General features: G+C 43.5%; 1 protein-coding gene across 2 annotated transcripts in view; it reads right to left on the reverse strand.

Moving 5' to 3' along the window:
• EGFR (epidermal growth factor receptor) overlaps window positions 1–26304 on the reverse strand; it is a 516130-nt gene that overhangs the window by 310692 nt on the left and 179134 nt on the right. For both annotated transcript variants that reach the window (XR_012655247.1, XM_032793483.2), the window contains exons 5-13: window positions 23306–23374; window positions 12166–12284; window positions 10656–10797; window positions 9471–9587; window positions 5433–5559; window positions 5238–5311; window positions 3834–3924; window positions 2274–2473; window positions 474–606 (exon numbers count right to left, since the gene is read on the reverse strand). Coding sequence is in view for 1 of the 2 variants with exons in the window: in XM_032793483.2 (XP_032649374.1) it covers window positions 474–606; window positions 2274–2473; window positions 3834–3924; window positions 5238–5311; window positions 5433–5559; window positions 9471–9587; window positions 10656–10797; window positions 12166–12284; window positions 23306–23374 (1072 nt within the window). In the remaining variant the exon portion in view is untranslated. The remainder of the gene's footprint in view (window positions 1–473; window positions 607–2273; window positions 2474–3833; window positions 3925–5237; window positions 5312–5432; window positions 5560–9470; window positions 9588–10655; window positions 10798–12165; window positions 12285–23305; window positions 23375–26304) is intronic.

Consider the following 26304-nt stretch of genomic DNA (forward strand, 5'->3'; position numbering starts at 1 on the left):
CGATTTCCGTCCACACTAACCGTAATCCGATATGTTAATATCGAATTTAGCGCTACTCCTCTTGTCGGGGTGGAGTACAGAAATCGATTTAAAGAGCCCTTTATATCGATATAAAGGGCGTTGTAGTGTGGACGGGTACAGTGTTAAATCGATTTAACACTCTTTAAATCGATTTAAACGTGTAGTGTAGACCAGGCCTCAGTCTTCTCCCAGTAGGTCTTAGGGGAGTTATTCATGTATATCCCCCAATTGATGCTGGGGGAACAGACTGCTAAGTATTCTTAGAGATAGAAGGGGATTTCTTCCCCTCTTTTCTGTATTTAGGAACTACATTCAAACCAACATTTTTGCAAAAGTAACAAAAATTGATATTACTAGAATTCCTGGTTTTTATTTACCCCTAGTAATGTGAATATTTTTCTTCCTACAGTAACCCTTCCTCTCTCCCTTTGTCCCCAAAAAAACCTCCTTACCCTTGCATAACATTGCATTTTTTCACACATTCCCTTTGGCGACTGAAATGATGACAGGAAAAGCAATGGAAGGGCCCTGGACCCCAGCAGCCTACTTCTGAGCATAAGGGGTCACAAACATGTTTTGCAGCAGCTGAAAGAGACAGAGACAAAGAGAAACAATAGCCAGGAATTTCATAGAGAGCAATTAGAGCACCACAAATGACTCATTTTTGAGATCTAATTTTTCCAAATTAACCTAGAGTAGATCTGAAGGATCCTGACAGCATTACAGAGCAGGAGGAGAAACATTCATGCTTTTCTCTAGTTTCCAAAGCTTGAAATTAAATGGGATTGTTAGTTTTGCAATATAAAAACAAATGCTGGTCTGTGGCTATTTATTAATCAGATATGGATTAATCTGTTGTAAAGAAATCTACTCCTAAAATGGACATTAACATAAAACAAATCAATACGCTGCAGAGAGACATAAGGGCCTGATCCAACATCCATGCAAGTCAATGGGAAGCTCAAATTGGACCCTGACTGAATGAGTCAAACATTTGGAGTTCGAACTTTCATCCTTGTTGTTCTGCTCCAAAACAACAAACCTCTACTAGCTGAGCCATAGCAAAGCAGATCTTGCCTAGCTGTCAGTCATTGTTAATTCTTTATCCTCTGTGTAGGCCAGTTGCTAGAGGACAACATCATGCAAACACACACATGCACATGCACACAGTCCCTATAGTGCAAGTGAATGTGTTCAGAGGAGAACACCTGACTCCAGAGTTTTATCTTTTTATATTGCTCCCCATTTGGGATGTATAAATTGAGCCTCTGTCACTGTGTGAGTGGGATGGGTAGTTTGCACCAAAACTGCCAGAATCTAGGTTCTGCATGGCTAATACCTCAAAATTTTGAGCTCATGAATCTCAGTGAGGCTTTGAGAGTGCTGAGATGGGGCAGCTTGAGGAAGCAATTTAGTCTATATTCTCAAGGGTGAACTCCCTCCCCACCCTCCGTTCCTCCCAGGTTTACTTTAGTACAGCATCATCCACAGCCTTTGACAGGTAACAAGTTAAATTTGGGGTCTGACCTTCCTTGCCTCTGCCATGCAAGTGGACAGAAATTGAAACTAACACTTCAGGAGGTCACCATTGAAGCAGACACTCACATTAGCTGCAACACACATGCCTTACTATATTCACAGCATCATACCCATATGCATTCCCAAACACCTCACGTGAAATCCTGGTCCCATTAGAGTCAGTGGCAAAGCTCTCATTCACTTCAGTGGAGCCAGGATTTCCCCTCTCCCTTCCACAACAAACTCCCTTTCAGTTCCACTATATAACCAACTACAATGAAGACATCCACATCCTTACAACCACATTCAAATGCACCACCTCAACTCTTATCTCACACTTTCTCCTTGAGAAACACCACATTATGAGCTTTGCCACTACACGCAGGTCTCTTATCTCAAGTGAGGGACTGGGAGTTGTACTTGGTTATATGTTGGCATTGATGGGAGCTGGTTATGGAGCAGAGGAGTGCTTAGTTATTATTGTGTTTGGCAGGCAAGACATGTGAATTGAGGTTGAGGGGGATGCGACTATCAGTTTAACTGATGCCTGGAATTTTAGTAATTGTGTTGATAGAAAAGGAGGTTGAACAACATCAACTGCAGCTTAACAAAGATTTTTGTTTGTGGTAATATACAAGGAGGAAGAAAGGTTTGCTTAAATTACTAGTCACAATTTCTTTTTCTGCACCACACAATGGCATTCCAAGAGGGACAAAAGACCAGTATTAACTTACTGCATTCGTCTTGATTTCTGTTGGATATGATTTTTGTTTTCTGAGTTTCTATCACAAAGAGCTTATTCCAGTTCATTGTCTCAGCATAGCAGAGGTTCTTGTTTTTCATAATGGCGACATCACCATCACTTATTTCCTTGAGGGAGCGCAATCCCAGAGAGTGTATCTTTAGGTTAACAATGGCAAGAGAATAGTGACCACTAAAATAGATGTGGGGCAAAAAGAACAACAGATGGAAACGGATTAAAAGTGGTCTTATTGAGTGGTCTTATTTTCTTTTTGAATTTTGAAGACCCATCTGGGTTACTGTAAACTGAGTGTTTTACAAGGAAAGATACTGCTTGGTCCACCAAAATTAATTTGTGTGATATTACAGATGTTCTTATGCCATATCTATTGTAAAGGTACTATATTCACATTTGATTTTCTGTAGGGACTGAAAGCTAAGTCCTCTGACACAGGACAGACCCACTGCATCATGTATGCACTAATATTGTATGGAGGTAAAGCTAAAGTCATTATTTTTCACTTGAGTCTGCCATACTACTCAGCATGTTAGTGTAGCACCAAGCACAACTCGGCCTTGATTTGTATTAGGACTTTTGGGCACTGCTGTAATTCATTAGTTATATCACAGTCGTGCCTAAAGGCACCAGTTGAGATCAGGGCCCCATTGTGCTAGGCACTGTACATGCACTGAATAAGAGAAAATCTCTGTACCAAAGAGCTAACAAACTACATAAAAGACAAACAAGGAATGGAAGCGTTGAAATATTTGGACTGTCTACATGGTGGGGGCAATGTGCTCTCTGGGACTGTGATTTCCAAAGCCCACTAAGGTGTTGAGCATTAATTGGTCCACGTAGACCCTGCTGATGCACACTACTGTTTCAAATAGTACTATGTTACGGTGTACCAGGGAACCTTTAGTCTGTATCAGCAGGGTCTACCCAGACCAATTAATATGAGCTTTTGACATCACAGTTTGGTAGAGCGTATTGCCCCAGCATAAAGACAAGCCCATATTATCACCATTTTATATCTATGGAACCGAAGCTCAGAGGCCCAAATTTTTGTAGTATTTAGGCATTGTCTACTCTGAGTTACAGGCCTTACTGACTTAGGAGCCTAAGTCTAATTTTCAAAAAGTAACTTAGGCTCCCAGGTGTTGTAACGTTGAGCAGAGCAACACTCAAATACCTTTAAAAATCTGAGCCAGAGAGATATTGTGACTTGCTCAAGATTATAGAGGAAGACTGTCTCAGGACCAATAATTGAAGCCACATCTCCCAAGGTCCATTCCAACACTCCAATCCCAAATCCATCCTTCCTCTCAGATACAAATAGGGACAATGTCTTGACACAGTCACTTGGACACACAGGGCCAAATTGGTATAAAACTGGTATAAAATGATGCAGTTCCATTGACTTCAACAGGACGACACAAATTTACACCATCAGAGAATTTAGCCCAAGTTTTGCAAAACCTTTTATTATTTAGACAAACCTGGCTGTAAACACAGTTTATCTCACCCTCATTCTGGCACATGGTTTACTTACTGTTGCTTTGTTCTGCCTCGTATAATCTCCAGATTTTCAAAAGCAGAGAGATCTGTGGCATTTGCAGGCCAGTCTTGAATCAACAAAAATCCTGAAACAGGAATAAAAAAAACAAAACAAAAAAACCCCCAAAATCTCAGCAGCTTGAAAATGGGATTTTTATTGTGAATTCCTGTTGAGCTGGGGAAGGCATTTTTATCTTCTTTGCATCTTTATGAGACTTTCAAAATGAAGAATTACATTTTAGGGAGTCTGCAGATATTTTTAACGCTGTTTTGTAAACAGTTTACTTTCAGGCCACCAAGAGGGCTTAACATTGTACAAGTCTAGTGTGTTATTGAGCTGTACATCCTGCAGCACTTGAGAGACCACAGGAGTTTCAGCTCTTATCAGGAAATGCTGCAGTAGAGTGTCCCTGGATTTCACTGAAACATGAGGCCATCACTGGAGCTTTCTAGCAGTGGAAGCATTTAGGAAATGGAAAAAAGTGAGTGGGGAAAAGCACAGCAGAGTTCAACTGCTAAAGACATTGATTTCCCTGTTTGGACATTCAACGGGGAAAGAATTTGGGGAACGGTCTTATATAAAAGTTTTCTAAACATAGTGACAACTATATTTAAAGTAACTGGACATATTTAAAATGAGAGAGAAAAAGGGGAGACCCTGGGTCCCGTTCAGATTTTACACTGCTTTTATAATGGTGTGAAGTCCTTTGACTCCAACAGAAGTACTCCTGGTTTTCATTGGTGTGAGATCAAAACCAAGCCCAGGCTGGCCATCTGTGCTGCCACAGAGTGCATTTAATGCATGGATAAAAGGAAAAGGCATTCAGATTTGTGACTCCCATTGGTGTGATGGAAGCAACGGAATACAATTTCCCAAACAACCTTTGAAAAGTTTTCCACCAATGGAAATGCAGACATTATTTCAGGGTGGGTTAGCCATTTACTGTGCCTCTGCTTCATCATACTTCTTGGGTGTCTGAAAGTGTTCTGGTTTTGCACTTTAATATGTCTGACAATTCAGCAAAAGGGATGGGCTGGTAAAACCATACACCTTAGACCAGATTCTGATCTGAGTTACATGTAGGGTGACCAGACAGCAAATGTGAAAAATCGGGACATGGGGTGAGAGTAATAGGAACCTATATAACAAAAAGACCCAAAAATCGGGACTGTCCCTATAAAATCGGGACATCTGGTCACCCTAGTTACATGAATGTAAATCCAGAGTAACTCCACTGACTGCAGTTGAAAGGTGTTACTCTGGATTTATACCAACACTAACTCAGATGATTTAGTTTCTTGTGTCTTTCTTAACAAAAGCTGTTCTTATTCCTTTCCCCCTTTTATGTTTTCTGGGACTACAAGATCAGACAAAATTTTAAGCCAAACATAACGCTACCTGATATTTCTTTTACTGTTTTGAAGATATCCAGTTTCTTTGGGTCCAGTGGTTGCGTGTTGGTGAAGGCATCACTAAAAATCAAACAGATCATGCAATTTGAAAAAGAACACATCAACTTTAACGGCTGCTTCTGGTGAAAGACCAACCATGATCCCTCTTCCCCAGCCACATATGAATCAACTGATGACTTACCCTAGAAATGCTACTGGCAGAATGCTGACATCCCCATTGATCTTGGTACAATTTTTGAAAGAGTCAATATTTGTAGCATTTATGGAGAGAATCCCTTTCAGTTCACCTATTCCAATCCCATTGCAGACTGTTAAAATGAAAGCACAAAAGCTGCAGGTTTCTTAGGGATTTTAGGAATTAATGAATTTAAGAAAATAAACATCAGTGTGACATTATTCTATTGTAGCTGTTTTATCTCTAGATCTGTAGCCATAAAATTAATTACAGAAATACCCAAGGTGAGACAGCTGGCAAGACAAGGTAATAATCTGAGAAAACATGAGTGCATAGGTATTGGGGAACTTAGACTCATGCACAATAAGGCCCCTTTACACTGCTCTGGACTTGTATGTTGAATAAATTAAAAAAAAAAAATTCAGTATTAAGGCCAAAACCAGAGGGAATAGAAATTAACAGTCATAAGCAAGGGTGAAAAGATTGTTTTCAGGGGAGTTTTTTTTAAAAGGGTCCGAGGGCCAGTGTAGCCTGATCTAGGGTGTGTTAATAATATTAATTTGGATAGTGCAAGATTTGGGCTCGCCAATCTGTTTGATCAGAAGATAAAAGTTCTTGTCCCGAATCAGGCTCCACAGACTTTACAAGGACCCTCGGGGGTGTGACAGGAAGCTCACACTGAGACAGATGTAGCCGTAAAGACTTTTTATTAAAATCCGTGAAATAGTAATTAAATGGTAAAATAATCAGAGTTACAAAGTTACAATTGTATTACTGTTATTCAAGAGATACATATGCTAATATGGCATTGTATGTTACAAAGCTTTGGCTAACATACTCACACCCCTTCTCAATAACCTGATGATGAAAGACACAGGATCTTGCCTCTGGTGGTTCAGATTTCTCAACTCTTGAGTGAGAGGTGCAGAGGAAGCTAATGCTAAGAGCTATCAAAGCTAACTTAGAGTTTACTTAACTAACAAACTTAATTAAAACCTAATAAACAAAACTAAGAACAAAAAGTTAGAGAAATCAAGCCTAGCCTAGTCCCCTTGAAACTTAGAGTTTGAAAAGAAAATGAGTATGGTCTACTAATAGTTAGTAGTCATTGTGGATAGATAGCACATGCTAGTGAGGTGGGTCACCTCTTTTATAGGACACAAGTACCGGAAATCCTTCCTCCTATGCCCAAATTTCATTCCTCATCCACAGAAATGTTAGGGTACACTTACTCCACAGGCTACTACGTTTGTGTGTATTGATGACGTGTACATACACACAAGTCTGTTAAGTCTGTCGGTACAAAACTGAAAAAAATCCTATGCATTCTTCCACTGTCTATTGGTCTAGATAAAAGGTCTTAGACATACGCGTAGGTCTTTATCTATTTAGGTAACAGGTCTCAATATGTAGGTCTACTTTGCTATCTGGGTAAAAGGTCTTAATATAGATATGCTAACTTTGCCTTAGCTTATCATACAGGTTTTGGCCTGTAGGTCCCTTGCACTGCAGCCAAACTCAATTTCAATATAAATCTACAAACCTATTACAATAAATCAAATACTTAAACTTATAAGAAAAGATATATTTATACAAACAAGCAGATAACCTTTAGAATACACCAGACTCTCATCTCACTTATACTAGTTTCCCATAAGGATATTTCCTTTGATTTTAATGGAGTTTCTCCTCATTCAAACTGGTGTGAGAAGAGAATAAGGTCCACTGAGTGAATGAAGTAGTGGCAGGTGTAAAAGCCTTTTGTACCAAGTGGCAGGATTATGGGAAGAGACAGAGAAAATGAGCTGGGAGGAGAGAGACACACAAGATCTAGGAGATAGATAGCAGCAAGTGTGTTAAGAGGAGCGGGAACTGGATGGGGAACCAATAGGGCTATGTAGGGATGGAGAGAATGTAGATGTGCTGCTTGGTAGGAAAGGGCAGGCAGCTACATTCTGTACATGATGGGTCCCGAGAACTAGGGTTTGTGGAGGCCATAGAGCTTGGACATAGGGTATGGCTACACTTGGAATTTCAAAGCGCTGCCGCGGCAGCGCTTTGAAGTGTGAGTGTGGTCAGAGCAGCAGCGCTGGGAGAGAGCTCTCCCAGTGCTGCACGTAAACCACATCCTTTATGGGTGTAGCGTGCAGCGCTGGGAGCCGCGCTCCCAGCACTGCCGCCCTGATTACACTGATGCTTTACAGCGCTGCATCTTGCAGCGCTCAGGGGGGTGTTTTTTCACACCCCTGAGCGTGGAAGTTGCAGCGCTGTAAAGTGTGAGTGTAGCCAAGCCCATAGTCAAGGTGAGAAGAGATGCAAGCATGTATGTGTATCTTCAGCAGAGGGAAAGTCAAGGCTGTGATGTGAATGAGTAATATTGCCATATAAGCACATAGAAGATCTGGACATGATCCTAATAAACACTGCACAAACCACAATGCAGTCTGAACTAAGGAGTGATGGTGGTGGTGAACAGACATTTATGATGATACATATGATGTTGCAGTTGCTGGACATGCTACTTGCAATACTAGGATATGAGTAGGGCCCCTATTTCTACTCAAGTGCAAGAGGTTTAGGCACACAGACACTGCCATACTGGATAAGACCCGCAGTCCATCTAGTCCAGCATCCTCTCTCTGACAGAGGCAAGTGCCAGATGTGTCAGAAGAAGGTATAAGAACCTTGCAATAGGCAGATGTGGGATAATCTGCTCCCAAGATAGGTCTCACCTCTGTTATTTTTTTTTTAAATATAAGATGGCTGCTGCTCAATTATTTGTGCAGCCCAGGATCTAGTGTAAGCCCATAAAGGTGCATGCACACACATGCGCTTCTCCAAACACAGCTGTTTTTGTGTTACTCCCAGGGCCGGATTCCGACATTCTGAGGCCCTAAGCTATGTCAAGTGTAAGAGGCCTGAGGGTAACTCAGGGTGCAGGGAGGAGGGTAGCTCAGGGTATAGAGAGAGGGGTATAAGGGCTGTGTGCTGGGAGGACTCGCCTGTGGTCTCTCTTCCCAGAGGGCTTTGCCAGCCGTGGAGCTGAGTGTCCCCACTCAGGGGGGGTCATACAGCTGCCTCTATGGGAGCTAAGGAGGCTGGGTGCTGAGGAGCAGCTTCAACCTGGGGCACCAGCAGGAGAGGAGGGAACGCTGCGACTGCCTGCTCCATGGCACCAGCCAGAGCAGCAGCTGCCCCACATTGCCTGGCTCTGGGTTCCCGCATCTGATCTGACCAGGGGATGGGGAGAGGAGATTGTGGAGGGGAGGTGTGGAGCTGCCCCTGGGAGGGACTGCTGTGCTCTTGTGCTGCAGTTTGGGGATGCGGGAAGGCAATGCCTTCCATGTCCCCAACTCTCCCATGGGCTCAGGGATTCAGCCCCCTGGCTTCAGCCCTGTATGGGGTGCCAGAGATTGAGGCTTCAGATGCAGGGCCCTGCAGCCCCCTTGAAAGGGCTCATGGACCCCCGGGGGCAACAGACCCCTGGTTGAGAACCGCTGCCTTAGGATACTGGTAAGACTTACTCATAGCAACAGTAATTTGATACGTGCAATTGTTTTTTTTCCTCAACCCTCTCACTAATGAACAATTACTTAAGGATGGGGTAAGGGTATTTGTGTAGCCAGATGTGTCACACTTGAATGAAAATGTCTATATTTAGAGAGATCCTCCTTTATTTATCAACCGATTTTGATAAATTTTGAAATGGAGTCAGTTTTTTTTCTTTTTTAGAGCCTCTCATATTGTGAGGCCCTAAAATGTAGCTTAGTTAGGCATGGAGGTGAGAAGACAAACTAGGCAAAACTGTGCAAGAGGCAGCATTTACTTTCTGCACATGCTGAGTGAGCCAGCTTGAGTACATGCTCTGGAGCATTAATTTCCCTGCTAAACTACTTGCTCAGGCCTCCATATTATTATTCGATATTTATATTGCAGTAGCACCCTGAGGTTCCAATTAGGATTAGGGTCCCATTTGGTTGGATGCTTTGTCAAGTAAATTCTCCTAACACTAAAAATATTAATATCTTGCCGCACTTTCCGTACCTTTGCTACATGGCCCGTCACATTTTTTACATTTCCGAACACCGTTTTCTTCCACTTCATAGGTATCGATATTACACGAGCGAACACACGAGCCGTGGTCTGTAACCACATAGTTATCTGCAAAGACAGGAAGGGAAATGCAATGTGAGCAATGAAACAAAGGAGAGATGCTTTGGGATTTGTATTTATGCTGTAAACAGGCATTTAATTGATACAAAATGCTGAAGTGCCTTTTAACTTTTGAATAGAAAAAGGGTGAATTAAAACACACAATATTAGTGTACTTAGAGCTTGCTACGTTCAAAGCACTAACTAACCAAATTACAGACATTAACAAATTAATCTTCACAATATCCTGGAGGGCTGGAGTGGATAACTATTATTATCATCATATTAGTTGAGACAGAAAGTTGGCCTCTCTTAAAGCCAAATAGCGAATCAGTAGTGTAAGCTGGAATAGAGCTCAACACCTCCTGATTCCCAACCCCATCCTCAGTCTTTATAATACAACATCATCTTTATAATAGGCTATGGTGACCTTCAGATACAGGTCCTAATTCTGTGACTCAGGTCCTTCTCTATCTTTAAATAAATGTTCTTAAAAGACCATGGACAGGGAAGAGAGACAGAAAAAAAACCACAATAGACATACACACGGCAATGAATACAGGAGCTAAAAAGAACCCATATGCTTTGTGATGTGATACCATAGGTGTTAAAAACAGTAGATTTCTGTAAGCCCCCACTAAGAACCAGCCCCGCTTTATTTATGGGCTTGCCCCTGTGCCATTGGAGTCAGTGAGAATTTTGCCACTGACTTCAATGGGAGCGTGATCAGGTCTTACAAGAGTTTGATGGGTTTTATGAAGTGTTTCTTTTTGGCATTCACCAGTAAAGACTAAGCTAAAATCTTCAAAATTAAAACAAAAACAACCCTGAAAAACCAATAAAAAGAATTGATACAAATATTTTAGTCTTTTTTTATTTTATCAGCTACATCTCATTTCTGATTTTCTGCTACTGGTTTCCATAGCAAAGGCAGCTGACGAGAGTTGCCTAAAGGGGGGCACTAAGTTGAGGGGGCCTGAACTGGATGTGAGAGAACCAATATCAACCTCTGCCCACTGCTTCCTTGACCCTCTATTTTCCCTGGTCTGACCAGATTGCAGGCTTAAGTGAGCTTACGTGGACATTCTCTCACGCAAGTGGCTCCAAAGCTGTATTTTCCATCTGGGTTGACATCCATCTGATAGGTGGTCGGGTTGTACAGCACTAACGGTGGACAAGTATCCTTGCACATCGCTTCATCGCGAAACTTGCGGCATGCCTGCCATTGAACAATGTGACAATGGTGCAAAGTAAACGACTGTTTATTTTTACAGCAAAAAGGAAGATACAATAAGTGTATAATTCCTGTTTTATAAGACTGCTACTGCCAGATCTAGCAGGTTCTTAGCACTAATTGAGGCACAGAGAACTTTCCAGGATTGGGCTCTTGTGCTATTGAGGTGAAGAGTTCAAGGGCGAAGGGCCATCTTGGGTGACATTTACAAAAATAGAGTATGAGGGTTCTTAATCTTCATGGACTCATGCAAATAACTTCTACATTACAAAGTCCTTACAAACTCAGGCTCCAACACTGGACCAGATCCCTGAGAGGTGGACCCTTCTACTTGTATGGAGTGCCCATCGGTTCCACCTAGAAACAGGACTCTGCCTGCATGTATTGGATAGCACCAACAGAGCTAAGAAATCAGAAACCAGATCAAGATAAATGACTTTTTTCTTTACTGGCAACTTTTTAATAACATTAATGAAATAAAGTCCCTGCAGTCAATTACTGATCTGGACAGTTAAATATGAAAGTAATGCTATTAGGCTTGGCTACAGGGGATGAGCAATTTAATGGGCATTTATGAAGTGCAAGTTATTTCTACAAAGCTAATTCAAGTTGACAATCTTTCTTCCTCCCTTGGTTCTTCCCTAGGTTTTCTGAGAAGAGAGAATTAACGTTCCCTTCCGTGAATCAATAAGAACATAATTAATGTGATTTGTTTACATCTTTAATGGACACACAAATATATCCAAGCAAACAAAGGTAAACTGGACCGTTTCCACAGAAGTTGCTTGAATTCCACTTAATTTAGTGTTAAGCCCAAATTAAATAGAATCACGTGTTTTAAAAGGGGGCCAGGTTCACAGAACAGATCAATGGAAACATTGCAACAGTTTAAAAAAAAAAAAGCCAACAACTAATGTAAACAGGTTTTTCTGGATTCCAACCCTATGAGCGCTGTGAACTGTAGCAGAGTTGTTCTAGTAAATGAAAGACAGAAAAAGGAAATTGCATAATCTATCCTCATGGTCTAAACTAAATGAAATGCAAAAAGGGTATTAAAAATTTTGAAAAGTAAGTTTCATTTTTTACATTCTTTGTTTTAAAATTCTAAGCTGTTGTTGCCAAGTGTTAGAAATACATGGGCCAGATCATCAGCTGGTGTAGACTGGCATAGCTACACTGAAGTGGAACTATACTGATTTACACCGGTGGAGAATCTGTTCCATACATATTTTAATAAGATATTTTGTGATTGTATCACTTTCAAGGGTCCTAAGATTAAAAAAAAATTACAGTGCATTCAGCCCAAAGCTTGGCTGCTGCTGTTGAACTTTAAACATGTTGCTGAAGTATTACCAGACAGTCACTCTCGCGAGGCCCTGTACAACCAGCGGCACACTGGTTATGACAACAGTCACTGGGCACCCTTCCTCTGCATCGGCCTGAACACTGCTGGGCACAGATGACTTTTGTTACTGAAAGACAGAAAAAAAAGGAATTAAAACGCATATTTGCTAAACCAAGATTGACAAGTAAGAAGAAAACTCCAGATAAAGAACACATAGGTAGAGCCTCTCACGAGACACTAGTTTCAACTCTCATCATTAAGCAAAATTTGTGGGATGGACAGGCCAGAAGGGAGTTTCTGAGCGTTTCCTCACCAGTGTATTAGAGCCAAATTCAACTCTCAGTTACCCTGCAGTAAGGCACTGAACACTCTAGCCCTGATCCAGAAAAGCACAGTTAAGCAACGTTAAAGATAGGCTTACATGCTTTGTGGGAAAGGCACCAGCGCTCAGCACCTTGCTAAATCAGGAATAACTTCATTGGCATCAGTGGAGTCACTCCCAATTTACAATGGCATCAGACAGTAGAATCTAACCTTCGTATCTAATAGTTTTACTGAGATAATAAAATATCAGTTGGTGCTACCCAAGGCCGTCCCAGGGTGGGGGAGGCAAGTGAGGCAATTTGCCCCAGGCCCTGGGCCCCACAGGGGCCCCGACGAGAATGTTGGAGGCTCCCCCTCAGCCCCGCCCCTGCTGACAGAGCTAAAGCGGCATGACTCAGGCGGGTCCTGAGTTTCTCCCATCAGAGCCACATGGTAAGGCCGCTGCAGCACTGTCCAGGGTCGCTCCTGGACGCGGCGTGCTGAGGCTCCAGGAGAGGAGGGTGGCGGGGGTAAGCAGCATGGCAGGGGGCCAGGGGGTTGGTTAAAGGGCAAGGAGTCCCAGGGACAGTCAGGGGACAGGGAGGGGGCAGAGGTTCGGGGGTGGTGGTCAGGGGATGGGTGGTCGGCGGACGACAGCCGGGAATGGACAGGGGGTTGGATCGTGGGCTTTCCCGGGGGTCTGTCAAGACCTTGGCGGGGGGTGGTGAAATAGGGTTGGGGGGACAGGGAGCAGGGGGGGCTCATGGGGATGGTAGGGTCCGGGGTGGTGGCTGGGGGAGTTCAGGGGCGCTTGGGGACAAGGAGCAGGATGGTCAGGGATTCTGAGGGGGGCAGTCGGGTGGCAGGAAGTGGGTGGGAGTCAGGTGGGGGGCAGGGCCAGGCTGTTCGGGGAGGCACAGCCTTCTCTACACTAAAGCTCTTTCAGCAGTTTGAGGCTTGCAGACAGCTATTTTAACACAAAGAGCCAAGCTTGTTAGATTTTCCCTTAGGGCTACCATCCCTTTCACGTCTCAAATGCCAAATTATATCTACATTTAATTTCAGTGTCATAGGGAATTCAGTCAGGGGAGGGTACTTCATTAAAATTAGCCACTTTAGATTAACATTGATAGAGCCAGAGAGCCATGGGGGAGGGATCAACATGAAAAGAGCATATCCTACACCACTACCTCCTTCTCAGCCCACCAAAGGGAGACCTCCTCCCATGCATTCCCTGACTGCTCCAGAGAGCTTACTTCATGGTGCTTCTCATTCGTAGCTAGTGACCCCTTTCACATAGCAAACCTCTGAGCCCCCCGCTCCGCCCCTTATATAAAGAAACACTTTTTCACATGCATGTGCTATTTTGAGCATTTCAGTTTTCACAACTCAGCCCTGGTCTAACACTACGCGTTTAAACCGATTTAGCAGCATTAAACCGATTTAACCCTGCGGACGCGTCCACACAACGAGGCCCTTTAATATCGTATATATTTAAGGGCTCATTTAAAAACGTTTCTGTACTCTCCTCGACGAGAGAAGTAGCGCTGAAAATCGTATTGCCATGTCGATTAGGGTAGTGTGGCCTGCAAATTGACAGTATTGGCCTCCGGGCGTATCCCACAGTGCACCACTGTGACCGTCTGCGACCAGAATCTGAATTCTGTCGATGCACCGGCCAGGGTAACCAGGAAAAAGCCCCCGCGAACTTTTTGAATGGCATTCCTGTTTTGCCCCAGCGTGGAGCTCTGATGCAATGTCCCAAATCCAAAAAGAGCTCCAGCATGGACCGTATGGCGAGATACTGGATCTGATCGCTGTATAGGGAGCGAAATCTGTTCTATCAGAAGCTCCTTACAGAAGAGAAATGCCAAGGATTTGAAAAAATCTCCAGGCTATGGATAGACAGAGGCGAGCAGGGACTCAGCACAGTGCTTGCGTGCACAAGCGTAATGGTAATAAGCCAAAGACATAGACGCTCATGGAGGGAGAGAGGGGGAACTTGAAGGACTCCAGCTATGCCCAACAGTCACCCGCCCAGTCATCCAAAAAACATTTGCATTCTGCTGAGCTTCCAATCCCTGACAGAGTCAAAAACATTGTCCACGGTGGTCCACGGGTAATATCTCGTCAATTTACCCCCTCCCCGTGAAAAAAAGGGGAAAAATTGTTTCTTGCCATTTTCTCAATGTCACCCGTATGTCTACTGCATGTGCTAAGACCGGTGCTGCGATGCTGACAGCAGCATCTCTTCCCCTTCGCTTTCCTGATGGCAAGACGGGCCCCTGGGTAAAAAATGGGAAATGCACTCCTGTATTCTGGCAAACGGTACAAAATGCGGGTAACCGTCCTATCATAGCAGCGGAGCCTGAGCTCCCATCAGTCCCGCCCCCACCTTTCGGCCTAAAGAAAAGATCCTGTACTCCACTGGACTATCATAGCAGTGGGCAGGCCTGCCGTCCCCCTCAACTTTATCTACTAAAAGTCATGGTTCTATTCCTGCATTTTTTATTACTTCATCACACAAATGGGGGGACACTGCCCAAGTGGTAGCCCAGGAGGGGTGTGGGAGGAGGGAAGCAACGGTGGGGTTTGTTGCAGGGGCACCCCTAGAAGGCATGTAGCCATCATCCCGCGGATCTTGGGCTCTGACCTGGAAGCAGCTGTGCTCTCCTGCTCTCTAGTACAACTGCCCTTATATTCTAGGCAGGACTACATTTTAGACAAACAAAAGAAAGGGAATGACCGCGAGCAGTCATTTCCAGATTTTTGTCCATGCGCCCCCGGGCCGCCTCAGCTGAGGCCAGCCAGGAGCACCCATGACAGCAGCAGACGGTACAAATGATTGATACCGTCATCCATCGCCATTTAACCAATGGCAGACAGTGCAATAGGGATGGTAACCCATCTTGCTACCTTGAAAGGCAAATGAATGCTGCTGTGTAGTCACTGCAGACCCGCCTCTGTCAGCCGGCACCAGTCACATACGGTGACAGTGACAAAAAGGAAAACAGGCTCCATGGTTGCCATGCTATGGCTCTGTCAGGGCAATCCAGGGAAAAAAGGGCGCAAAATGATTGCCTGCCGTTGCTTTCAACGGAGGAAGGATTGAGTTGACAACATTTACACCAAATCACGCCACGACACTGTTTTTTGCACCATCATGTATTTCGGATCTCAACCCAGAATTCAATGGGCAGGGGAGACTGGAGTAGATACTATGGGATAAGCTTACGGATACTACCCACAGTGCAAAGCAGTCATGAAGATCGACGCTATGCACATCAGTAACATGGACACATTACCATCAAATTAAAATGTGCTTAGTGTGGCCGCGTGCACTCGAGTTTATACAATCTGTTTTACAAAAACCGTTATGTAAAATCGGAATAATCCCATAGTGTAGACATACCCATAGGCCACCCAGATTCTGGAACAAAGCTAAATACTCAGGTCATCGGAGTATGTACATAAGCTATACTAAAGACAAACCCCACAGTAAACCGTTCTCCAGTTTGTGAGGGACCCATGGAGCCAGTTGCTAGGAAACAGAATAATTCCATGGAGGTTAAGTCCATAATGGATTTAGCAGGATAGGTAAGGATATGGTGTTTCCTAGCCTTTGCTTTAGATCAGTTTAAGGGTTATGTCTCTTTTTACCTGGTAAGGGTTAAGAAGCTTAAGTAAACCTGAGATGGACGGCAGGAGCATAGATCTTGATCATTACCTGTTTAGGTCTCATCTCTCTGGAACACCTTGGCATTGGCACTGTCGGTAGAACAAGATACTGGGCTGGAATGGACCTTTGGTCTGACCCAGTATGGCCATTCTTATGTTTAAGCTAAATGAACCCAAAGTTATGGGAGACAGATAATGAGTCAAGGAAGCCAGCAGTATATCAAGAACCTGTAAACTCTGTCTGGACAAAAAAAATGGGCTCAGGCGTTTGGTCACAAGCTGTGGTGGTTCAAAATTTTGGATTTTTTTTTAAGGAGAATTTTTATTGTTTCTTTAACAATCAAACACAGCAAGCAGTCAAATATTGGGCCACACACTTCTGAAAACCCCAAACCATATTTCAGGTTTTGGGAGCAACTAACTTCAGCTTTTCAAATTTGAAAAAAAGAAACCAACAATTTTTGAAGAAAAGCAGACATTGTCCATGATTTTTTTCTGCTTTTTAAACCCCTAATTTCGATCCAAAAAAAAGTTTTGATGGAAATATTTGTCCAACCCTTTTTAATGAGCTTTAGTGCCTTTTGCACTAGGCGATGCTGAAAACCAGTGATACCTTGTAAAGGTGACTGAAAAGAAGTTTTCTCAAAACCGGGTTTGTGCTAAAATCAGGAAGTTGGCAACCTTTCAGCAGTGGTGTGCTGAAGTCTTCATTTATTCACTCTAATTTAAGGTTTCGCATGCTAGTAATACATTTTAACATTTTTAGAAGGTCTCTTATCCTAGAAATCTATAAATATAAAACTAAACTATTGTTTGTATGTAAAGTAAATAAGGTTTTTAAAAATGTCTAAAGAGAAGCTTCATTTAAAATTAATAAAATGCAGAGCCCTCGACCGTGCCAGAACCCGGGCAGTGTGAGATCCACTGAATCAGCCTCGTGTGCCGCTTTGGCACCCGTGCCAATAGGTTGCCTAATCCTGTGCTAAATGTTTATTTTTCCCCAGGGCCGCCCGGGAGGGTGGCGGGAACAGACAAGTGGGGCAATTTGCCCTGGGCCCCGAGGGTCCTCCACAGAATATAGTAATTATCTACTAGATTGCAACATTTTTTTATGGAAGGGGCCTGTCATAAACAGATAGTTAAGGGTAATGTCGCTTTACCTGTAAAGGGTTAAGAAGCTCAGTAAACGCTGGCTGACACCTGAACGCAGAGGACCAATAGGGGACAAGATACTTTCAGACTTGGTGGAGGAAAGTCTTTTGTTTGTGCTTTTGTTTGTTCCGTTGTTCACGTCTCGGGACTTGAGAGGGAACGGGACATCATCCAGGCTCTCCAAAACTTTCTGAATCAGTCTCTCACATTTCAGACTTGTAAGTAATAGCCAGGAGGCGTGTTAGTCTATGTTAGTTTTCTCAACTTGTAAATTGTTTTCTTTTTGCTGGAAGGAATTTTACCTCGTTCTGTACTTTGACCCTAAGGCTAGGGGGCCCCTGGTCTATGGAATCTGATTACCCTGTAAGCAATTTTCCATCCGATTTTACAGGATATTTTACCTTTCTTTTCTTTAATTAAAAGCTTTCTCTTTCTAAGAAACCTGATTGATTTTCCTATGTTTAAGATCCAAAGGGATTGGATCTGGACTCACCAGGGAATGGTGGGGGAAAGGAGGAGGGATGGTAAATTTCTCCATGTGTTAAGATCCAGGGGTTTGGATTGTGTTCACCAGGGAACTGGTGAAGTCCCTCAAGGCAACCCAGGAGGGGACGAAGTTTTGGGGGAACAAGAGTGCCCAAGACACTGGATTCTGGGTGGTAGGCAAGTGTTACCAGACTTCTAGCTAGTATTAAAGCTTAGAAGGTGTCCATGCAGGTCCCACCTTTTGTACCATAAAGTTCAGAGTGGGGGAAAAGAAACACTTGACAGGCCCCCTGCAATTGCGCTTAGCGCCAGGCCCACTGCCCTCCTGGGTAGCCCTGGTGCTACCTTTGAGATTCAACTTGGTGAGAGACCCAGCTTTAAATTACAGACATACTCCTTTTGTGTCATTCGTTCGTTAAGTCAGGATGGCCAATATATTTTTCACAGGGGAGCCCCTCGTCCTCAGGTCGTATGTTGTCACAGGCTGCACATTTCTACTATATTTAATGGAGGTGTGCAGGGTCAGGGAGGGAGTTTGGGTGCAGGAGGGAGCTCCGGGCTGGGGCAGGGTGGGTGCAGAAAGGGTACAGGATTCGAGGAGTTTGGGTGCAGGGAGGGAGCTCCAGCATGGTGAAGAGTGTTGAGTGCAGGAGAGGGTGAAGATTGTGGCTCTGGGAGGAGTTTTGTGCAGGAGGGGGCCTCCGGTCTGGGGCAGTAGATTGGGAGGACTTGGTGCAGGAGGGGGTTCTGACCGGGGAGGGCGCTTACCACAGGCAGCTCCGGCTGGTGACACAGCAGGAGGGCTCAGGCAGGCCGCCTGCCTGCACACTGTGGTCCCAGCTGCTCCTAGAAGCAGCTGCGGCTGGCTGCTGCTGGACGTCTCTGTGTGCTTGGGGGGAGGGAGAGTGGTCTCTTATGCACTGCCCACGCCACAAGCACCACCCCTGCAGCTCTCATTGGGCCGGTTTCTGGGCAATGGGAGCTGTGAGGCTGGTGCTGGGGCGGGGCAAGCGCACGGACTGTCATAAATGAATAGCTAAGGTTAATGTTTTCTTTCACCTGTAAAAGGGTTACAAAGGGAACCAAACACCTGACCAGAGGACAATCAGGAAACGGATTTTTCAAGCTCAGGGAGGGAATTTTTTGGGTCTGTGTCTTTGTCTGGCTCTCAGCTGTGAGAGGGGATTTTTTTCTATCTGTAAGCTTCTAATCTTCAGTTTCCACAGTTGTAAGTACAATTCTGGGTGGGAGAGAGAGGGGGAAGGGAAGTGGATTACTTCCCTTTGTGGTAAGACTCAGGGCTTCTGAGTCTTGGGGTCCCCCAGAGAAGGTTTTGGGAGACCAGAGAGGGAGCCAAGTCCTGGAAATCACTTGGCTGGTGGCAGCGCGATAAGATCTAAGCTGGTAATTAAGCTTAGAGAGGTTTCATGCAGGCTCCCAGATTTCTGGACTCTAAGGTCCAGATTTGGGAATGCTTATGATAGGAGCCGCCTCCCCTGCACCAGGGACGCACAGAGACTTGCCAGCAGCAGGCGGCTGCTTCCAGGAACAATGTGGGGCCATGGTAGGCAGGCAGCCTGCCTGAACACTGCTGTGCTGCAGCACTTTTAGTGGCCCAGACTCGGAGATTGCAAAGGGGCAGAGGAGGCCAGACAGAAATGTTAGTCGTGGCGGGCCAGACAGAAATGTTAGATGGGCCAAATCTGGCCCACGGGCCGTATTTTGCCCACACTGTGATAAGTATACTAAACACATTCCTGATGTTGGGAGAGGAACACTTCTCCCACAAATTATTTCATATGCCTTCTACGCTTTTTTTTTTAAACTTCAATACTTGGGCTAAGTTTTCCTCCCTGTTATGCAGCTCACCAATATAACCAAGAGGAAAATTTTGGACCAGAAGCTGTTTCTAATACTAAAGCAATCACTTGTGACAATTTTTTAGTATCAAAATCATCTGGACTAAAACAGTGATAAAAAAAATCAATCATTGACTAATGTGGGTTTGCACCACCGCCCTGGGAAGGACAGAACTAGAACTGCTCAACTATGCATCCTTCATGGTGAACTGATTTTCCTTAGATTCAACGGGGAGGTGCCTGTGCTTTTTAAGCAGGAGGATTTGATTTCTAATGCGCTGAGTGGTCACAGTGTACAGCAGGGGTTCTCAACCTTTTTCTTTCTGAGGCCTGTCCCAACATGCTATAAAAACTCCACACCTCACCTGTGGCATAATAGCTGGTTTTCTGCATGTAAAAGCCAGGGCCGGCATTAGGGGGTAGAAAGCAGGACAATTGCCTGGGGCCTCATGCCACAGGGGCCCCCGCAGAGCTACACTGCTCAGGCTTCGGCTTCAGCCTTCAGTAGTGGGGCTCAGGGCCCTGGGCTTCAGTCCCAGGTGGTAGGGCTTTGGCTTTCTGCCCTGAGGCCCCAGTGAGTCTAATGCTGGCCCTGCTTGGCAGCTCCCCTGAAACCTGCTCGCCCCTACCCCAAGGGGCCTCAGACCCCTGGTTAAGAATGACTGGTGTACAGCATGGTGTCAACTATACAGTTCCCGAATGGGCACAGAGTAGTTAAAATATTTTAAAAATTCTTGTAACTCAGAAATAGTCACACTGCAGTTCAATCACAGTTAACACTTAAATCATCAGAGAATGAATGGCACTGTGCTACAGGGTAATCAACCAGTATAGGCTTGTTTCTTTCCTTTTTATTTTTTTGTCTTAATTTGTTATTATTTACTTTTTCTTTCTGTTAAACTTTTGCACCTAAGCTTTATTATTTTGTGATCTCATATTTGTAACCAAATACTACATTTTCAAGGAAACATATTATCTCCAAAATACACATAACTAGTGTAGCAGCAACTCCTCCACACAACCAGAAACAGTGGGATAAAAGACACATTGTTTTACAACAACAGAGTTTTCATATCATTTTTGTAAACATCAGCAGGAGTGTAAAACAGCTCATCATTCTGAGAACAACTGACAAAAGCTTCCCACTGGAGGTCTATCATGGCAAATGTTTGTGTTTTGTGCAGTATCTTCCCCATTTTTTCAAGGATGGAAAGAAATATGACATACAAATTTCCCATATATGGGATGTATTTCTGATAGGTCAGATTCATAAAAAGCTCAACAAAATGAGTGTTAATTGCTAAATAAGACCCATCCTGCAAACACACGTGTACATGCTTAACTTTATGCACCCCTGAGTAACCCCATTGAAGTCAATGAATCTGCTACTGTATGATTAAGCACATGCATAAATGTTTGCAGGATCAGGATCTAAATTTCTTAAGCCTAAAGGTTAGTATTACCTCTGGACACCACGTTAACAGTGGACATGATCCTGCAAGTGCTTTGCACGTAGAACCACTATTTACATCAATGTGTACAGAGTAACTGCAGAATTTGTTCCACAATATCCAGCATAGCGTGTTTTAAAAGCAGCTGTGAAGGACTGAGGAGTGAAGCCATTAGAGCTGACAAAAAATGAGAGGGGGGAATATTTGAGTGTTTTTTTTTCCCCAACCTGCTCTAGAAGCTATGTATATCTGACCTGATACATGAATTGTGAGCAAGATGCTCAGATTTAAATAAATTTGTACGGCTGGATTTTGCTGTCACTTATGTAGATTTAAATCAAAAGTACTTCCACTGAACTCAGTGGAATTATGCTAGTGTAAAGCTGGTATGAGAGAAGACTAACGACCTATAGCATTTCCCTGAATGCAGACTACACATATTATAAAGCAGTGAAATAATAAACTATCAAAAGAAACAAAAAGTATTCAAAGTACATTCCCTATCAGTCTTTATATACTAAAAAGTAAAAATGGCTATGGAGCAGCTCTGCAGAAAAGGACCTAGGGTTACAGTGGACGAGAAGCTGGATATGAGTCAACAGTGTGCCCCTGTTGCCAAGAAGGCTAATGGCATTTTGGGCTGTATAAGTAGGGGCATTACCAGCAGATCGAGGGATGTGATCGTTCCTCTCTATTCAAATGGTGAGGCTCATCTGAGTACTGATGTCCAGGTTTGGCCACCACTACAAAAAGGATATGGAAAAATTAAGAAATAGTCCACGGAGGGCAACAAAATTGTTAGGGGGCCTGGGAGCACGTGACTTTTATGGGGAGAGACTGAGGGGAAACAGGAGCTTAGTCTGCAGAAGAGAAGAAATGACAAGGGGATTGATTAGCTGCTTCACCTACTGAAAGGGGGTTTCCAAAGAGGATAGGAATCTAGACTGTTCTCAGTGGTAGCAGATGACGAACAATGAGTAACGCGTCTTCAAGTTGCAGTGGTGGGAGGTTTAGGTTGGATATTAAGAAAAACTTTTTCACTAGGAGGGTGGTGAAGCACTGGAATGGGTTACCTAGGGAAGTGGTGGAATCTCTTTCCTTAGAGGTTTTTAAGGTCAGGCTTGACAAAGCCCTTGCTGGGATGATTTAGTTGGGAATTGGCCCTGCTTTGAGAAGGGGATTGGAGGACTAGATGACCTCCTGAAGTCCCTTTCAACCCTGATATTCTATGATTCTATGAAAAGTAAAATCATCACAAGATTTTTAAGTGTCTCTAAACATCTTGCATTTGTTGTTCTCTTGATGCCCATAGTAAGCATCCAATGTGTAAAATTACAGGGTAAAGAGTGTCCAGCCTATGAGCAACGGTACTGCCTAAGGATTCTGAAGTGCTCTATAAATAATTACGACACCTCTCCCATGCTGTGAATCCCCTGAACCATGCACCCTTTAAAGGTCATCACTTCATTTTCTGAGATTGCTCAGGACTTGCTTTATATGCCTGCAGGGTATACGAGTATGACTTTTTCTGACTATCTGGTATTCATGTTGGAAGGAATTCTACAAAAGGGGATTTTAAAAACAACAATACAGTAGTGGTGAGTTATTCCCATTCTCAGCCTAAAATATTAGGTAAGGAGTTTATATGTTAATACACAGTCATTCTACTTGAAACAACAGAAGTGGAGAAAAATTCACATTACAGCTACTTCATTATCCCTTTATAATTACTAAGGCCTATATTTGGGGAAAAAGCTATAGGAGGCAGGAAAAGTGCTTCCAAAACTAGAAGTGTCATGCAAAGACTGAGCATTCATGGAGAAATCTCAGTCCAATACAAATTATTTTGGGGTTTCTGTGCTGTTCACCAGGCCCCGCTTCTCTCCACAAATGTGGCCACTCAGTGAGGAGCTGCAATGGCTTTTGTTTGCCATACCAGAAGAGCGATGCGTGCATATGCAAAAACATAGTGGAAGTTACCATTGGCAAGGATCATTATTAACAATCACTCAGATGCCTGATGGTTGCTAGGGGAGCATGCCACCCATGTCTGCGGTGGGCTTATGGGTCCTCAGGGCAGTGGAGGGGAGCATAGTGTTCTCCAAAAAACAGTGGCCATCGCATCAGGACTTGACAGGGACATTATTCAGTGAATAATAAACAAATAAATACCTAAGAGCATTCAGACAAGGATATTTTAAATTAATCTGTGGACTTACATGTCTGGCAGTTCTCTATGCCGGCACCCCAACAGTGGTCTTCTGTACAATTTGGATGACACTTGGAACCTAAAATGTAAATGTTACATCATAAAGGTTTTCCTATCAATGTCACATGCAATTGTTAGATAACACAGCAGGGCTGCCAGGAACTGAATCTTAGTCTTTCAGTCACAACATATCCCCATGTGCCTGTTACTACAGCTACAGGAGAGCTTCTGTGCCACATACTGAATGATGATGATAAAAATAAACATGAAATAGATACCCATTCAGTAAGCACTATCCATGCTGTGTACTGAATGAGGCAGAAGTCCTGTGGAAAAAAACAGTATATGATCCTGTAATTAATTGCATCTTAATGCATACGCATATATGGGTGGAGGGGCAGCAGGAAGGATGGAGCACGAGGGAGATGAAGCAACATCTTAAGTCTGGCATTTCTTAATGTTTGATTGCTTGACTTTACCACTGTAACTTTCTTCTAACATACTCTTCTTGTATGTGATTCCTGATGTTTTTAAAGAAGCAAATTGAAAAAACAGAAATTCTGTCATATGGAACCAGAGTGACCCCAGCATAGGTCATTGGGAGGGCTGGGATATTCAATCCACAGCACATACCTCTACTGCTTGAGCTAATGGTGTAATGAAGTAGGCAGTTATTCTTTATGTAGATCAGCCACTAGAGAAGGAGGATAGAGACACTTTGCCAGTAGATTTCATAACTATTTTGCTGACAGCAGAGAAATATTGAGACTGGATTCTATTCCAGGCTTTGGAGGAGAGTGTAATTTACTGGTTACAAACCCTTCTTTCCCTGTCCCCACCTGCCTGTTTCTGTCCTTCTCTGCTCTGCTCCATTCCCAACTTTGTCCCTTTCTGTTCACATCCACTCTCTCCAACTTCTGTTCCTCTCCACCCCACCAGTTCCTGTATCAGTCTCCCTCAATTCTTATTCTCCCTCGGCCAATCTGTGCCTCTTCTGCTCCTCACCCCCCTGCTCCACTGCCTCCTGCTCTTCCCCCTCTACATTTAAGTCAGGTTGCTTCCTCTTATGGCTTCACACTGCCTAGGTTCTAGCAGGGGAGACATTGAGGGCACAGGAGAGAAAGAGAGTCTTCCTGCTCTTGGTTCCAGTGCTAGGCACCATAGTGGCTCACAGGACCTGGAAGAAGCACTTGCAAGGAAACTTCTGCTTAGTCCCTGAAGCTCTGGGCTGGAGAATACTCAGGACTCATCTACACTTACAGTGTTGTAGTGCTTAGTGAAGAAGCTACCTATGGACAGGAGACTTTCTCCCTATGACACTGACAGACTAGCTCAGGTCAGAGACATAGGCCAATTCATTTGTGTGTGAATATCAAAGCAGTTAAATGTATTAGTATATATTTAGGCCAATTCACATGTGTGTTAGAGATCAAAGGAGATGTTAATTGTATTGCTTTTGCCTATCTATATCATGTTGTTTTCTATTGCATTACGTTTATATTATGCGTGACCTGTACTAAAATAACCCTAGATCAAAGTGTGTGTTAATGTAAGAGTGTAGTTAGGTGTTAGAATTTCATGAAAACTAATGGAATGTTACTTGTATAGTTTTCACTTATCTATTCCTATTACAATGTAACGGCAGACATTTAACTAAATAACTCATCAAATGCAAATGAAGAGGAGTGCTAAATTCAAAGCAACTGACCATTGTGTGGGTTCAGATACTTGTCAGATTGTTGTCTGTGAAAAGAACCTATCAGTACTAATTCAAAGGAAGATCCTTTATCTCTAGACTATTTGGATTTCTAACAGGGCAGAATACCTGAACGAATAGACGGAGATCTCCAGAATTATTCTGGGTAGCCCTGGAAAAGACTTTTGGGAAACTGGCAGATTAGTACATCTCTGCTGTCATTTTGGATTTACAAACTTTGACTCACCTGTTATAATATTTTACCTGCTTTAACCTCTCAATAATTCATTCTTTTTTCTTAGCTAATAAACCTATAGTTAATTTACTTTAGAATTGGCTGCCAGCGAGGTCTTTGGTGTAAGATTCCGAGTACCCACTGATCTGGGAGTAAGTGACTGGTCATTTGGGACTGGGAGAAACTTGACGGGGTGTGATTTTTGGTTTATGTGACCATCATCACTAAGTTCAGTTTATCTGGGTAACAAGCTAGGTTTGAGAGGCTAAGGGGACTGTCTGTGACTCCATGGTAAGACTGGCATAATGATCCAGAAGTTCACGCTTGTTATTGGCTTGGCGAAATCTAATAATAGAATATACCACCAGTCTGGGGTGTCTGCCCTTGTTTTCTGACAGTCTGCCCCGAGACAGGCACTCACACTTGTGAGCCACTCCAGACAGCAAGACAGTCCTGTCACTGTAAGTACTCCACCTCTCTGAGAGCTTGTAGCTGTGTTGACAGGAGAAGCCCTCCCAGCACTGTCTACACCAGGAATTTGGTCAATATTACTGTGTCACTCAGGGGTACGGATTTTCTACACCCTGGAGAAACATAGCTATACTCGCATAAGTTTGTACTGTAGACCAGGACTCAGTTACTTTAGGGGATGGCACATGCAAAGTCTGGTTGGCACACAGGAGTCGTAAGGAGATGGAGCATGTCCAGTACAGATAATATGGCTGTCATACTATATTAAGCCTCTTCTGAGCATGTGAGAACTGTGATTTTTCAGAGGCTTATAAATAACTTGACTAAATTTGGATGAATGTTCAGAGGGCTGGCAAAAGGCACATTCCTGACATCAGGGCAACCCCCAACCCCCTGACAAATTTCAAACGCCTGCTCCAAAGTATGGAATTTCTCAACAAAATGGTTGAAATAATTATTTTAATAAAGGCAAAATTACTTATTTTCTCCTAATCTTGTTCTCAGAAGTAGCTCAACCTTTTTAGCTGAAACTTTTCAGCCACATGTATATGTTATTGGACTATTACCTCAGTTAAGAACGCTGTATATAATGCTGAATTAACAACGC

This window comes from Chelonoidis abingdonii, chromosome 2, assembly GCF_003597395.2.
Source record: "Chelonoidis abingdonii isolate Lonesome George chromosome 2, CheloAbing_2.0, whole genome shotgun sequence".
In the NCBI taxonomy this organism is placed as follows: Eukaryota; Metazoa; Chordata; order Testudines; family Testudinidae; genus Chelonoidis; species Chelonoidis abingdonii.